We start from the raw sequence: 16554 nt of genomic DNA, 5'->3' as shown, positions 1-16554 counted from the left end.
TCAGGATTCTGAGGCGATTTTACTAGGTCACCCTGCAGAAGACTGAGAGAGAGAGCGCCTGCCATGTTTAGTGCTGTGCTGCCAAGCTGCTGCATGGCACCGAACAGATGGAGGCGTCACAAGGGCACAGGCCACTGGGAATCCCAGAGAAAGAGCAAAGAGAAGACAGATAAAGAAAAAGACTGAGAGAATGAGACAAAGGAGACTCACAGAGAGATAAAGAAGCAGAGGCAGAATCCCTATGATGAAATGTATCTGTGCTATGCAATACTGACATTGTATCTAATAATAAATAATGAGCATTATTGGCACAGCTGCCATGCCACTATCCTCCATTCAGTGATGACCACAGTGTGGACTCTCTTTGGATCCAGTAAAGAAAAAAACTCAAGTGCTTCCAATCATGAAAAATATTCTAGGTTATACTATATCACCTGCATAATTTGTTTCATCTTGGGCAGATGCAGGAAAAACAAATGTCTCATCTAGATGATCCATCTGACTGGAGACAAAGTGAATAAGCATTAACTTTATCTTACAGGTGGGAGTACTTTTAGAGCTTTTATCTAAATGCAAACACAATTACAGCTATGTTTTTTTGACTCCTGCAGTCAGTCATGGGTGAAGATTGTATTCATTTATTTAAAAGAGAAATGACGAAGGTTTTTCCAGTAGTGTTAACTGTGCGTGTGTTTATATTCCTGTGTGTGTATGTGTGCAGCGTCTGAGGCGGAGTCTCCACCCTGGCCTTCTGAGGAGGATCTCTTCCACGTGGACCACCACCACCTCCGCCACAGGCCTCCCCACCATCGAGCCCGGGCCCGTCCGAAGGGACCGCAGCGCCAGCATCAAACCCTACCATGAAACACTCACATGCAGGTAACCGAGCCACAGCTGACTGACTGATGTCTCAATCTTATTTTGTTCCTTTCTATCTCAGTGTACATTTCTCCTATCCTCAGAGGCTTTCTTTCACTTTTTCTCAGGTTGGAAATTTAGCTAATGCAGTCCCATTTTTCTTTATTTGTTGCTGGCCTCATTTTTTTTCTTTCCCCCAAAAGGAATTATATGATAAAAGTTTACTATGTTTGAAGCAAACCCATAGTATTCCCTGTTTTAAAATTTAATGTTTCAATACTAATTAGGTCCTACTGTGCAACATAGTACTATAGGTAGACATGACCGTAGTGCTAATACTTAAGGAGGACTGGAATGAATGACACAATACTCTTAATGTTATGAGGTTTATTCCCAGCAGTATGGCTGTAGTTATACTGGAGGCATCAGTGTGAGTGAATAGTAATGGTGCAGCAGTTCAGAAAGGGATGTGTGAGCAATGGGAGCCAGAATGGAAATATGCCCCACAGGCGAACGCATTAACCTGAATAACTAAGACACACATCAACTCTCAGCACATTAGTGCTGAAGATAGCACAAGAGTCAGTCTACACAGGAGTATTCAGAATTCAGAGGTTCAGAAGTAGGCATGTGAAGTTGTTTTAAAAGGTTTTGTGCTTTTTTTGGGCGTTTTGTTGGTTGGAGAGGGTTGCAGGTTTGTGTGAGTGTTGATAAGTATCTGTGTGCATCCAAGGGTGCCTGTGTGCATGAAAGCACGTATATGTGTGATGGGGTTTGTGCTTGAATGGATTTTGTTCTGCAGAAGCTCTTGAGAAATGTGACCTGATAGTTGCATTGTGTTCAGAAAGGACTCATACAGATGGAGTAAATCAGTAGAAATGTCACGACACAATTATCCCATATTGTTGGAAATAAAACATGTTTCTACTGTTTTTATTTTGCTAGTAAATCACATTGATGCATTAAATCTAGAATAAACATAAGAACTTAATTTATTACAGTAGTTATGATTACTAAGTGAACTATTTCAGCGTAATTTACAGTGAACTATTTCAGCATAATTTACAGTGATCAGTGCAGAGATTGCATTCCTCACAATTACTGTGTGATTACTGTGACGTTATGTTTGGATTATCTTAGAACAGCTCAGGGGAAATAATGTTTTTTGTGAATTTCAAAGGGGAAGAAAATGGAGATTTAGTTTGAAAGAGTTCAGCTGTGTATGCGTGTGTGTGTGTGTGTGTGTGTGTGTGTGTGTGTGTGTGTGTGTGTGTGTGTGTGTGTGTGTGTGTACTTCAGTATGAGTTATTGTGCATGCAGTGTTTTTATATAGTGGGTGCATGAGCAGTACTCGACAGCACAGTCTTTTAAATATTAACTATGCCTCAACAAGAAAGAGTCTCTTATTTGTCTCTCATATTTGATCTACTGTATTCAGTTTCTCCCCTGTTGAGTTTGTGTCACAAAAACCTTCTGATGGAGGCCAGCATTTGTCTGTAAATGCAGACGCTTCTGAGTGACTCTTAGCTGTAAAGCAGCAACAACAATGCCTGTGGTGTGCCAAACGGGGGGGGGGGGACGGTTAGTACACATTGTAGGTTTGTGTATATGTGTGTTTAGTTGTTGTTCAGAATTAGTTTAATTTTAAAATGTTATATCAGAACATTAGTCTGATGTCTAAACTGCTGGAGCTTAATTATGTATGCGTAGAAGAACTTCAGAAAGCCATGTCTGACTCAGAGTCACACTGAAAACAGTCTGCACTGATTCAAACAATACTGGTTTGAAATGATGATAACCTTTGTGTTGTTCAGTGCACGTGTATGTACATGCACTAGGGGGAAAAAATAGATGGATCTTGTTTCTTACTTTCTTTATGTAATACTGGTATTAAGAAAGCACATCTTGTCAATTTCCTTGAGCCTCTTAGAGACAGGCTAGATCTCATGAGCTTTAGGTTTCGCTACAAGCTTAGAGTCTGTGTGTTGAATCAGCTTGCTCACTTACTTACCTGACCAATCAGTGAACTTTGAGATAAAAATGAACTTGCTGCCTTTGCAAACTCCCCAAACATGATTGTTAAAACTAAGTGTTGTATATGTGAAATGAGGCATGACTCTGCAACTGCATGGCCTATTTTGGTCGATAGTTTTGGAGAAATTTGACACTTCCAGAGCAGGTGCCAAGCTTGATTAATTTGGAAATTAGGGTTTATGTTGATGACTAAGTGACAAATGTACTGTCTTATTCTTCTGAGTATAGTTGGTATCATATACTCCTGTACAGCCTACTTGAAGTGCTGTCTCTCTCAGGGTGGTTCGTCCATGTTTCTGCCAGTGAAATAAGCCAACCTGTCTTTAGTTGTGCATTGTGAAGTGTTTTTTTTTTTGCATGACACTATTAATTTATTATCACTGTTATCACTGTCATTTATTATACTGTTAAAATGAACACATGTGGCTCTTGTCTTCTAAGTTAATGGTTTAGGCCAGTGGTTTTCAAAGTGGGAGGTGGGCCTCCCCAGAGGGGCTCCAAACAGTTTCAGGGGAAGTGAAAAAATATTACATTAGTTATCAAAACAAGATCACATAGAATAGCCTAAATGTGTGTGATAAATGTATTAAAGTTATAGCTGTAGTTCAGAAATACAGTAGTTTGGGAGAATTTTACTGTTTTTCCCACTTTAGGAAAAAAATAAATGCCTTCTGACAGACCTTTTTTATGTATTTGGTGTAGTCTGAAGTATGTCAAGCAGCAATATCAGGCTATCTTGGCTCAATTGTTGAGTGTCAATGGGGTCAAATAACATAATCATGATCTCATAGGCATCCAGGAATTGAGTGAAACTAAGCAAGTAAACTGAGGGGGGGTTGTGGGGGGCTCCCTTTTCCAAGCTTTGTCTGAGGGGAGGCCCACAGTCTCAGACTTTAAAAACCCCTGGTTTAGGCCAAACTGCCTGAAGAAACTGGTTGAGTATAAAACCAGCCAGCCAGACAATGCCTCCAGCTAGTGGTAGGCACACACACCTACAGTATTTGCACAGTTTGAGCCATTATCTGATACTCATGTGGTTTTAGATTCTAATATTAGGTGCAGTAATATTTCCATGTTTTTTTTTTTTTACCTTACTGGAAAATAGAAGTGCTTCTTTCTAAACATTTATTGAACAGGGCAGATCAGTCTGCTGCTGCATCCATCAGGACGGATCAAGTGACACATGAGCGAGAGGAACTTCAGTAACTGCACAATGTATAAATCTGAGCTACTGTCAAAAAAATGTGTATGAAATATGTAGAAATTTGAACTTTACCGATAATTAATGTTATATACTGCCAGTACACTATAAGGCCAAAGAAGAGTAGAATAATTAATGAGTATAATAATTTGCTTCCAACTTTGTGCAGTTTGGGGAAGGCCATTTCCTGTTTCAACATGACACAAAGCAAGGTCCACAAAGAAATAGTCTTACAAGTGGAGTTCTGAGGCCCTGACCTCAACCCCATCAAACACAGTTGGGATGACTTTGAATGCTGACTTATAGTCCAGCATAGTGCCCAACCTCACTAGTGCTCTTGTGGCTGAATGGGAGTAATTCCCTGCAGTCAGCCTCCAAAATCCTGTTTCTCAAAGAGTGGAGGCTGTTATAGATTAATGCTCATGGTTTTAGAAAGAGATGTTGTGTGTCATGTTCAGATGTTCCACATTCACACTTTTGGCTATGTAGTGTATGTTCAAATCAGTAACTAAAGGCATAAAATAATATCTTCGTTTGTCTGTGTGTGCATATATCATCTGAGCTGAGCATAATCCTGTGTACATGTTTGTGTAAAGAACGTGTCGTCCACTGCAGAATGTGAATGTCTCATTTTTTGCATAGTGGAATTCAAAATTGTGTGTGTGTGTGTGTGTGTGTGTGTGTGTGTGAACTTTCCTGCACATTTTGCACATATCACTGCCTGCACTGAATAAATTTGTGACCGCTAAGCAAGCACTTCACTTGCAGATTCTGAGGGTGCAGTTCGGCCCCCTCCTAATGTAACAGCACTCAGCACTCTGTAGGCAGCCTTCCAGTCACATGTACCAGTCTCTGTATCCAGTGTTTCCCTGATCAGTTTTTTGTTTGTTCCATGATGAAAATGCCTCTAAAACAACTTTGTGTGACATCTGCACTCAAACGAAATGAAAAAGTTGTAGGACTGACCCACTCATTCACCTGTAGGGTAAATTTTTGGACAAAATTGGGTTTCTAAATATTTACTAAAATCTGTTACTTCACTGTTAAATAAGAGGTAGAAGCAAGAAGCAAAGAAAAGAAAAACAGCCTTGGTCAGGGAGGAATCTGTGTCATACAGTATATACAGTATGTGTAGACAACGTGACCATGACATTGTGTAGCTTCTAATTTATAAAAAGTTAACATTGACATTATATACTGCAAAACTGATGCAAAAGTCAACAACTGGTGACTATATTTTGAAGTTTCACGTCTAAACTATATTGTTTACTGCACTGAGTTAGCGGCACTGAAATTATTTCCTGCACACTGTTATGTATTTTGTCTTGAGCCCTCCAAAGAACTGTGTGGGCTGCGTCTGTCAGTGGCTTGTTTGGGTCTGTTTGCACAATGACAGTGTGATACTTGAACAAGTTCTGTAAATGTAAGCACACTGAGCCGCTTCTGTACACAAAGGCCCCGTCGCCTGGTCTTAAAGCTCAGCCCAGCCCAGCAGCAGGCCCAGGCTATGGCCACTTATGGTGGTGTGAGTATAAACAAACACCTGGGCCTCTCCCCAGTCACCAGAACCCCACAATTAACACACACATACACACTTAGACACACTGTCACAGCTGCTTATTCTGGCAGGGGATACACAGACACAATTGGAGAGTACAGAGAGTCTCTGGTTTTAGTTTACTGCAGCTGAGAGGGCTCTCTTCTGAGTAACACTTCATTTAAATTTTGTTTTAGGCATCTGGCTTTAATCCAGATGCCTAAAATGAAAAAGAGAGCTGGTAAGGCTTCGGTGTAACTAGAAGACACTTAAACGGAGTTCATGTCTACTGACAATAACTTGTAAAGGTCTCTCAGCAGTAGGCAACTCGCCAGCACATCATCTCTCAAGTGGGCTTTAACACAACAATTACACGTTTTTGGGGAGTAAAAGGGAGTGTTTTTGTAATTTATATAACCTGTATTTGTCAGTGTTATCCCAATTGAGACCTGGCCAAGGGAGCAGTAACATATTAATCTATTTACAGATCAAACAAAACACCAATAACCATTGTTGATATGTAATGAGTTATCTCAGAAAAGTGAGAGCAAGAAATGTTTGGGGAAGAGGGAATGAAAGAGAGAACACATGGAGGGAGAAAAAGCGAACACATGGCTTCAATTGCCTTCTCTCTGCTCCATCATCAAATCTGTACAATCTTAATTAGGACATTAGGCTTCTTTTTTTTCTCCCCCCCTTTTCCATCATGTCAGCTCTCAGTGACGTACAGTGTTAAGAAGGAATAACACAAACTTCAAAGCTACAATATCGTGTTTTTTATCAGACAGACACGGCAAAAAGGGGCGACTGAATACCTTCCATTTCCCTCAGCCCCAGCCACTGTGCTGTTATCTTCTTCACGTCATCTGGCTTGAGAGTAGGTAGATTACTGGAAGCTGAAATAATGGCTGCTGTGTTTATCGTGGCTTGGACACTGTCCGCTTGGGCTCTGAACCAAAGGTAATCTGTCAACCTGCTGTGAGTGGTTGAGTATAAAATCTGGGAGTAAACTGCAGCGGAGAGGGGAGCGGGCAGAGGCCAGTCAGAGCTTATTGCATGCTTCGAAACATTAAGATAAGCAACGTGAGAGGAGGAGAGGCTGTTCTCAGAAAGCGCAGACAATGTTGCAATTTATACAGTATTTCCTATTGCAGGATAATTAACTTAATTAAGGTTCATACTTAAGAATGCCAATGAGCTTTTGTTTGAGAGTGTGTGAGAGCAGGAGTCATTTTCTACTCCAGTAACAGACTCACAATTGACTGTTGTTCAGCACTTTGGCTCTATTTAAACATCTGAAAATTCGATGTAAAGCTAGAAACCAAATTTGACCTTTGACCTTTGACCTTTGCATATTAGCTAGTTTGTTAGTTTTTGTTTCCTTGTCATGCCAAACATTTGACCCACCCATCATGGGATTACAAGACAACACTATCAAACATCAAAAAATCTTCCAGTAACACACATACAAAACCAAAAGAAAAAAAACATCAGCTACAACATTATACTGTATGTACTTCTGTATATTTTCAAATAACATACTGTATACTTACTGTATGTGAAAAAAATCAAATATATTGTACACCAAAGAATAGAAGAAATAAAGGAAATGCAACAAGCCTGAAGTTTATTCTAAAAAAGAGCTTGTTTTCATCTTCCAGGCTTTCTATAAGGAATTGGTCAAGCTAGTTGCTCCATATTCCATATTTACAAAAATCAATCTCTGTTTTTATCTTGCTAAAAAAGGAGTTGCATATAGTTCCCCGGAAAAAGGACTTAGAAAACAAAATGAAATTAATTTCCTATATCACTGAGATGGCACATATACTGAAATAATGTTCAATTTCAACATAAATCTTCACTTTTTTAGATTAATAAACAAAAGGAAAATGTATGATTAGTCTTGAAAAAAGCAAACAAAAACATACTGGAATGTGTATTTTGTCTTCATACTGTAGGTAAGGTCCACTGAGACAGTTAAATTACTGTAACTACAGTGCAAACTACTGTAGCTACACTTAAGAAGTTTTTGTGATAAAAGCAGAGTCACATGATACCTGACTGACAGATTCCTCAAGTGAAAATGGCCAGCCTTTTTATTTACATTCTGCACTGAGGGCTCAATGTCAGTAGCTGAGGTTATTCTGCTGCATTAGCAGAATAGGAAGAGTGGCTGCCAGTTCTTCAACTTTCATTAAAAGTAAACCTTTTAAGCCAAGCGCTGCTGCCTGCCCAGACCCCCCTGACAATAATGTACCAACTGTTCGCCCGCCAAACTATCAAACTATTTTATATTCCACACCTGCTAGGCATTACACACAGTGGTCCGACCTGGCCATGCAAACACAACAGAACTCTCTTTGTTGGGGCCTCAGGACCATTAGGCTGGGTGGGTACAGCTCAAAAGTGTTCAAGAAACAATTTATCAGAAGGAGATAGACACACTACAGGCCTTTGTGCTCCCTGTGACACCATGCTCTAATGGCAGGCATTTCCTGCTCTGAGAAGGCAGGTTTTACAACATTTAGGGAGAGGTATTTTAATTGGAACCACCTACAGCCTGACAGTGGCCTCAGTGCAGAAACATGGAAAAGCTGTTGAGAGCAGATCGGGAGGCTTCCCATGGTGTCACACAGCTAACTAACCAGTACAGGCCGGCACAAGGCTCTTTCCGTAAAATATCATATTTGATCATGTTTGATTTATAAGCCAGTCAGTAAATGTGAATATTGTCATCTGTCTCTGAGATTGTGGCTAGCAGTAAGCTGTTCCTGTGGCTGACACTGGTCTGTCAGTTTCTAATGAGTCATTTATAACAGTGCCAGTACTGGCAACTCTTTCGAATTTGTTGTTTTGTTTATATTCATCGCATTGTGTTAATGTGTGCATCCATTAAGTTCATTAATGAGTATTTTTCTTGAAGCATCTGCACAACATCTGTTTAATGTTGGGACAGCACAGTAGGAATCCCATTAAGTTTTTTTTCTTGACAACTTCTGCCGACCGGTTAGACATCAAAGACAGATGTAGTGAATGGCATTATTCCCAATTCTTTGGTTCAGCTACAGACAGCAAAGACTTGCACATTTTGTTTTCTACAAGCAAACACACATACTATTCTGTTTGTCCCCGCAGTGCTTTTTACTTGTACAACTCTGTTGCTTTCTGGATCTGGACAATCTGTTCTGCTGACAAAAACTATGACTATGTAGATTTCTCAACACTGAAAAACACATGATATTATTAGAGGAGTGATTACATTTTCATCTTACAGTATTTTTGCATTTGATTAACAGATGTTCTAATACACATTTGGATGTAAATCTCTAAGCAGAGGATAACATTTACCCTAATAGCATGTTGTTTTTTTTGCGTTTTGACATTTCATCATCCTCTATGCCTCTAGAGTTTGAACATTTTCCTTCCTTAAAAATCATTAAGAGTGATTGATTCTGACATATATATGCAGCATTACAACAGGGAATGCCATATACTATTGAGTTAAATGAAACATATCCTCTTTTTCCCCTCAGTATCTCTAACTTGTTAACCCCTTCTTGTCTACAGTTGTGGGAGACCATACATCAGACTGAGCCATGGAGAGGGCTCTATAGACAAGGGAGACAGGATACCACGGTCAGGTATGCTCTCACTTTTCTTTCTTCCACCACTACCTTTAAGCAGCATATTTAGAGTGCTTGTGGGCATACATATTGTGTCATAGTGTTTCTCCTCCCTTTAAGGCCCATTAATACATTTGAATACTCAAAAAACTTATATAAGCATATATGCCCCATATTACACAAACATTTTCCCTTTTCTAAAACAGTCAGCCATGTATGGTATCACATAGAAAAATCCACACTAAGAACTATTCAAACATGACATTGTGTCATATTAAGAAGTAGTTCCAAGACAGAAATAGTTTTGAGCTAACCGTAAGCACCAGATTTTGGAATCATTCCGTCATAATCACAGAGTAAAAATTTTCCTCAGATTCATCATTTCGCACCATCATTCAGCAGCCAATCAGTTAGAAAACCAGTGCTGAAAATCCAGACATACTAAATAGACCACTGTCACAAGGGTCGTGGCAGCAATGACAGAGAAGCATCTCACCATCTCTGGGACTTCCATTCTGAGAATTGCCAAAAATAACCAACTACTACAAGCTAGTATAAGGGAAAGTGGGTAAACCGGAAAAAAAAGATGAACTGTGTATTTTTCCCGGAGGCCCAAGTATGACGTGTGTTTGTTACTTCTTTTAATAGCAGAGGATCAAGTGGTTGTGTCATCAGACTACGACAGCACCCACGAAGCCAACCACAGTGACAGCAGTGATGTAGCACATACAGAGGAGGACACAGAGGAAGGAAAAAACCCCTCCCAGAATGTCATCCTCCACCAACTAATACCTCCTGAGGTAAGATGGGGCAGAATGACTACCTCGAATAGCCCTCAGTCACATTAGTAGCCTCTGATACAGTATACAGACAACACAACAAACATATAATCATGTATACTGCATGCACATTGTATCTATTTTTCTAACCACTTTTCATTATGTGTGAACTGTGCAGGACAAACCAATTCTGGCTCCAGAGCCGTTAATAATGGAGGACTTAGAGCCTTTGATGAGTCAACTAAACAATTGGAACTTCCCCATCTTCAGCTTGATGGAGAAGACCAATGGTAAATGTGGACGCATCCTCAGTCAGGTGAGCACATCTGAGAGCACCAATAATTAATCTCAAAGGTCAGCCAAAGTGTCAATAAAACAATTAACTGTTTGCTCATTCACACATGCATAGGATTTTGACAAAATTTCAGCAATAAAATGCTTGAAAGTAATAAAAACTGTAAAATACATTATGTTTCTCTCCTTTCAAAAATGGATAAACATACAATCACATAGTATTATATACAACACCATAATCTTAATATCTATTGTTTGCAGTTCCCTGTCTCTCTTACTTGTAATGTGTTAATTTCCTGAACCAGGCAATGTTCACAGACACTCTGACAATTAAGATTTTGGTTTCAGGTGTCCTACAGGCTCTTTGAAGACACTGGCCTGTTTGCGACCTTCAAGATCCCTGTCAAAGAATTTATGAACTATTTCCATGCCCTTGAGAGTGGTTACAGAGACATACCATGTAAGCTTGAACATATCACTCCCTCTTATTTTTCTCAGTTTGTTTCAGTTCAAATGCAGTGTAACTGTAACATTAAAATCAGCCACTAGAGGGAAATGTTATACAGTGTTTTCTGTATTAGTCACACATATGGACGGGTGACAAATTAATAGAGGGGTGACAAATTAAAGGAAAAACCTGAATATATGAGTGGAGAAACTTAAGAAATGCAGATGCTTCCACACAGGTGCACTGCATGGTACAATTAAGCAATTAACATCCAATCATGCTCTGTTGCATTTATAAAAAGGCTGAGCAGGCCCAGTTGATTTCTGATTTTGTATCAAGATGGCATGAGGAGAGGATCTAAGTGACTTTGAAAGAGGGTTCATTGTTGGGGCAAGGACAGCAGGAGCTTCAGTCACAAAGACTGCTCAGCTGGCTGGTGTTTCAATAGGAACAGTGACTAAAGTGACACCTGCATTTAGATCTATGGAAAACACATCAGTAAATAGGGACAGAAATTGTGGTCAACAGCGCACATTTGATGACCATGATGCTCGTGCATTAGTGCGATATGTAAGGAAAAACAGGAGAGCAACTCTTCCTCAGGTGACTGAGAATGTCAATGTAGGATGTGATCAGACTGTCAGCAAGAACAGTCCGTCGACAATCACATAGAGAGGGATATTATAGTAGGGTGGCAGTGCATAAACCCCTCATTACAATGATGTATCCACATTTTAGAGTTCAGTGGTGCAAAAACCGTAGGCACTGGTCTGCAGAGATGTGGAAAAAAGTGATATGGTCAGATGAGTCATCTTTCACCATATTCTCGACAAGTGAGCGAGTGCATGTGTGGTGTACATCAAGAGAATGGTACAGCCCTGAATCTTGAACCCTTCAGTCAGGGATCTGGTGGCTCTGTTATGCTGTGGGGGGCATTTTGCTGGCATGGTTTGGGTCCATTTGTCCCCTTAGAGGGAAGGATCACTGCAAATCAATACAAAGTTGTTCTGAGTGATCACCTTTATCCTATGATGAAACATTTCTATCCTGATGGGAGTGGTCTCTTCCAGGATGACAATGCCCCCATCCACAGGGCACAAGGGGTCACTGAATGATTTGATGAGTATGAAAATGATGTGAATCATATGCTATGACCTTCACAGTCACCAGATCTCAACCCAATTGAACATTTATGGGAGATTTTGGACCGAATTGTTAGACAGCGCTCTCCACCACCGTCATCAAAACACCAAATGAGGAAATATCTTTTGGAAGAATGGCGTTCATCCCTCCAGTAGACTTCAGAGATGGATTGAAGCTGTTCTGACAGCGTGTGGTGGTCCAACACCTTAATAAAACACTTTATGTTGGTTTTTCTTTTAATTTGTCACTCATCTATATAACTGTATGCAGCCTTTACGTACAAGAAACATAAGCAACCCAACAGTGTACCCTGGTGGAGAGCTTTAGAACCACTGAACAGTTTTTTATTTCCTGACCCAGATCACAACAGGGTCCACGCCACAGATGTGCTCCATGCAGTCTGGTACCTCACCACACAGGCTGTGCCTGGTCTGCCCAGCCTCATTACTGACCACGGCTCTGCTAGTGACTCAGGTGTGTTCCTTAGTACATGCATACATGTTGGTATTGTGTGTGAATCTGTCAGTCCATAAAAGAGTGTTTTGAAATTGATACTGACAAGTCAAGTTTAACAAAAGGGCTCACAAAAGCTTCATTATCAGTTTTTCTGAATTTTATTAAGTGATTTTTGGCTTAACAAAGATTTTCTACATATAGGCCAGACTTCTTTTTATTTAGATTTTTCCGTCTGCTTGCAGCCTCACTGTGAGCCATTACATTAATGTCAGAGTATCAAACCTGCAGGAGTGTGTGTTCTTATCCTACTCACAGTTTGTCTTATCTTACTCAGGCTTTCGGCACTTGCTTTTACGTACCAAACACTATTTGAAGTCTAGAACAGCATGAAATTACAGGCAGATTAGAGCTCCCTCTCACCCATATTTCCATAACCTCATTTGTATGCCTTACTAGGGCCATCCCTTTGATCCACATATAAGTGGATTTGAGTGTTTAAATGTGTGTTTCTGTGCGTGTGTGCTCTGGAGTATGTGTCTGTGTTTAAGTATATGCACATGAAAGTACAGTATGTGTGTTTGTGTAAATTGTGCCACCCTGTTCTTCACCCTCTTCCCTTTGTCTCTTCCCCTACGGCTAGACTCTGACAGTGGAATAACACACAGTCATATGGGCTTCCTGGTTTCAAAGACCTATACTGTGTCAGAAGATGGTTATGGCTGCCTGTCAGGCCTCATACCTGCTCTGGAGCTCATGGCTCTTTATGTGGCTGCCGCAATGCACGACTATGACCATCCTGGGCGGACCAATGCTTTCCTCGTGGCCACCAGTGCCCCACAGGTACTAAAGCTATTCAGGCTATAGTATAGAACAGTGCTTTATTAAAGTCAAACATAGACACAGCTTTACTTGACTTTCTGCTTCATACTCAGAGTCTTTCTTTGCAATCAGCAAAATACTCATCTGATTAGAAATTTTCTCCTGTTGCTCCAATTTGTGTGCATGCTTTACTTTGTCTGTTTCACTGCCAAACTTTACTGGCAAAGCCTTTGACAGCTTAATCAGCCACCAATCACCAGTTAAAGTAATTCCTCCTTGCTTGTCAGAAATTGACAGGTCATAAGTTTGGAAATGTAAGGTTTTGTTTGGATGGATACCGTTTTTTCTGTCTTGGAATATCTCCTATATTTTGGGAAACAAGCTGAAAGATTATTATTTACGAGGTTACCAATGTAGTGCAGTGGCTCCAATTTTTTTGACAATACTTTGAAAGCATGATGAGGTTTTCCCATTTTTGTTCAGTACTATAGTACCATCCTTTAGCAACAGTTGAATCTTTACACCTACTTTGTATGGCCTTGTTTCTGCAGGCAGTGCTCTACAACGACCGGTCAGTTCTGGAAAACCACCACGCTGCCTCAGCTTGGAACCTCTTCATGTCGCAGCCAGAGTACAACTTCCTCGTCAACTTGGACCATGTGGAGTTCAAGCGTTTCCGTTTCCTGGTCATTGAGGCCATACTGGCCACTGATCTGAAAAAGCACTTTGATTTCCTAGCTGAGTTCAATGCCAAGGTAGCTTTAAAAACATGCTTATTTTGCATCAAATCTCACAAATATTTAAAGAGTTTATAGTGCTTAAATGCCTGGAGAATCTGACAATATTGTGACATTTTTTGATTTTTTTTATTAACTTAAACTTCAGCATTTGGTTTTTAATACCTATCATCAGATACAAAAAGTACATGTTTGAATAATTTTATTTTGTTGTCCTTGAAATCTACATTGCCTGAATAATGAATTGTCTGGTACAGTTTGAAATGGTTAGTATTATTTAGTTTGTGTGTTTATTCTGGAGAGGTGTTTTCTCACACATTAGTATCACAGCTCTTTTAATACTGAAAAATAGGATTAATTGAAAGGGAAACGTCCAGTGGTTTTCGAGGAATAGGTTTGTTTGTGCAGAACATTGCAGCACTTGCAATATGTGCAGCTTAACAATACAAAGCTCCCTGCAGCTTTTCAAGAACTCATTTAGGTCTAGACAGAATGTTGGCATTGGATTTGAAGGTCTTGGGTTTTTCCATTGTGAGCATTAGTACGGTGGTGATGCTCAATGGCCAGGACCTGTCGGCTAGCATTGAGCTTGCTGGCTTGGCAGCAAAAGTAACAGCAGTGCTCTGCTTTTCCTGGAAGCAAATGAGCTTTCTGTGAAGTACCCACCACGTTTTTGCACTTGATCTGCTCAGCTTCCTGGGTTATTAGGTTAGAATTATAAGACTAAGTGGTCCTCCCTCTCCAGATCTGAACTCATTAAGCATAACTAGAAATAATGAATTCATTCAAACAGCACTGGGATTAACACACACTTTAACTTCATATGTTTGAGTGCTGCCAAGTCCCTTGAAATAGCTGATAATCAAAAGTTGAACAAGTACCATTTATTCAATCCAGAGAACTGCATAACTAGGTCTATCTTACAGAAACTATAAGTGGTCATAACTTACAATAGTCATGTTTTAAGGTCATTAATCTAAAACACGGTGATTGTAACTTCTATATTTCATTACAGGAAAAAGTCTGTCTCATTCACATTGCATTCAAGAATTACTGTATGTCTTCTCCCTGATTAGTACCCTCCAGACATAAATATGAATACACAATCTTTGAACAGCAGATTAATGGCATCACATTCACATATCACATGCTGTGTCTACCAACATGTTTGAATATGTTAAATGTCATCATGTCTATTTGTTGATCCCGTAGGTGGGTGACGATCCATCTACAGGTATTGATTGGTCCAACGAGAACGACAGGTTGCTGGTCTGCCAGATGTGCATTAAACTGGCTGACATCAATGGGCCTCTGAAGTGCAAGGACCTGCATCTCCAGTGGACAGAGGGCATTGTCAACGAGTTCTACGAACAGGTGTGTGAACCATCTTTGATGGGAACTAAGCCCTCATTTGTATTCACTAAACTAAAGATCAGTGTACTGTCATGTTTGCATGCTGGGGGAGGGGGACAACAACACAAACACCTGCACCATATAATATGCAACAATCCAACACGGTGCAATACTAAATCATACATTTGTGAGGCTTTGGTTGAGGTTTTGTTGAGAATGTTGGGGTGTTAATGTTATGGTAATGTTTGAAGTCATAATTTTATACTTTTTATTTATTTTATAAATTATAAACCCCCACCAAACCCTCCTCATCGCTGAATCTATGGCAAGAAGAATTTAACATTCGTGTATATCTGTTTTCTTGACAAATGTTCTGAAGAAGTGAAAACAGAGGCCTGAATATTCGCCTCTGTTAAAAAAAACTTGTCCCCAAACCTGCTCTATCCTGCCCAAAACTGCTAACCTCTGATGTATTTCATTCTGAAATATTTTGGGTTAAGTAAACAAGGAATAATTTTCAGCTTTAACTTGGACACTATATGAAGGCCTGACAGCTGCAGTGTAAACATACCACATGATCTAAACATAGTTAACATAGACAAAACTCAACTCAAAGCAGACAGTACAAGAAATAATGTCCATGTTTGTATTACTATACTCGTGAGAAACCTCACTGATGTAATGCATGCATTTCCCAATCCTAACCTTAACATATACCTAACTTTCCCTTGACCCTAAATCCAAAAGCTAAACCTTGACCTTGATCTGATTTGATCCCGCCAGAATGCAGTTACTGCGCAAACATGTTCCCAATCTAAGGATTTAAAACTCAGACTGGTGACACAAGTATATACGCACACATAGCAAAACAAAGCAAAACTTTATTTATATAGCACATTTCATTCCAGGTGGAAAAACAATGTGCTTCATAGAGCGTGAGCTACCATGGAAGTTGCAGCCGCAAGAACTATGGAGATAATTTACAGAATAAATCATCAAAGATACATAAACACATTTAAAACAAACATAAATAATCAGACATGTGAGTTAAAAACCATTAAAAAAGTAAGAATAAAATAAAATAGTAATTAAGACCAGCAACCTAGATTACTTAAAGCGCAGCTAAAAATCAGCTTAGCCAACTTTTGAGGAGACCCAGGGAATAACTAGACGGCCTGTTCTGGTTGACCTGAGGGGTCTAACTGGTTCATAGCTGAGAAGCATGTCAGTGAGATATTGTGGAGCTAGACCATGTAGGGCCTGAAAAATGGA

The 16554-nt window shown here is 39.8% G+C and overlaps 1 protein-coding gene across 2 annotated transcripts in view; it reads left to right on the top strand.

Moving 5' to 3' along the window:
• LOC121897671 (cGMP-inhibited 3',5'-cyclic phosphodiesterase A-like) overlaps positions 1-16554 on the top strand; it is a 78879-nt gene that overhangs the window by 49344 nt on the left and 12981 nt on the right. The window contains exons 4-12 of one of the 2 annotated variants that reach the window (XM_042412333.1): positions 722-879; positions 9198-9271; positions 9905-10053; positions 10211-10348; positions 10675-10786; positions 12278-12391; positions 13014-13213; positions 13744-13947; positions 15142-15303. In XM_042412333.1, coding sequence (XP_042268267.1) covers positions 722-879; positions 9198-9271; positions 9905-10053; positions 10211-10348; positions 10675-10786; positions 12278-12391; positions 13014-13213; positions 13744-13947; positions 15142-15303 — 1311 coding nt within the window. Of the gene's footprint in view, positions 1-721; positions 880-9197; positions 9272-9901; positions 10054-10210; positions 10349-10674; positions 10787-12277; positions 12392-13013; positions 13214-13743; positions 13948-15141; positions 15304-16554 lie in introns of both variants that reach the window. The other variant, XM_042412332.1, reaches the window with a different exon arrangement.

This window comes from Thunnus maccoyii, chromosome 5 (assembly GCF_910596095.1).
Source record: "Thunnus maccoyii chromosome 5, fThuMac1.1, whole genome shotgun sequence".
NCBI classification, from domain to species: Eukaryota; Metazoa; Chordata; class Actinopteri; order Scombriformes; family Scombridae; genus Thunnus; species Thunnus maccoyii.
The sequence above is the reverse complement of the archived record's forward strand: the minus strand, read 5'-3'. Positions and strand labels throughout refer to the sequence as shown.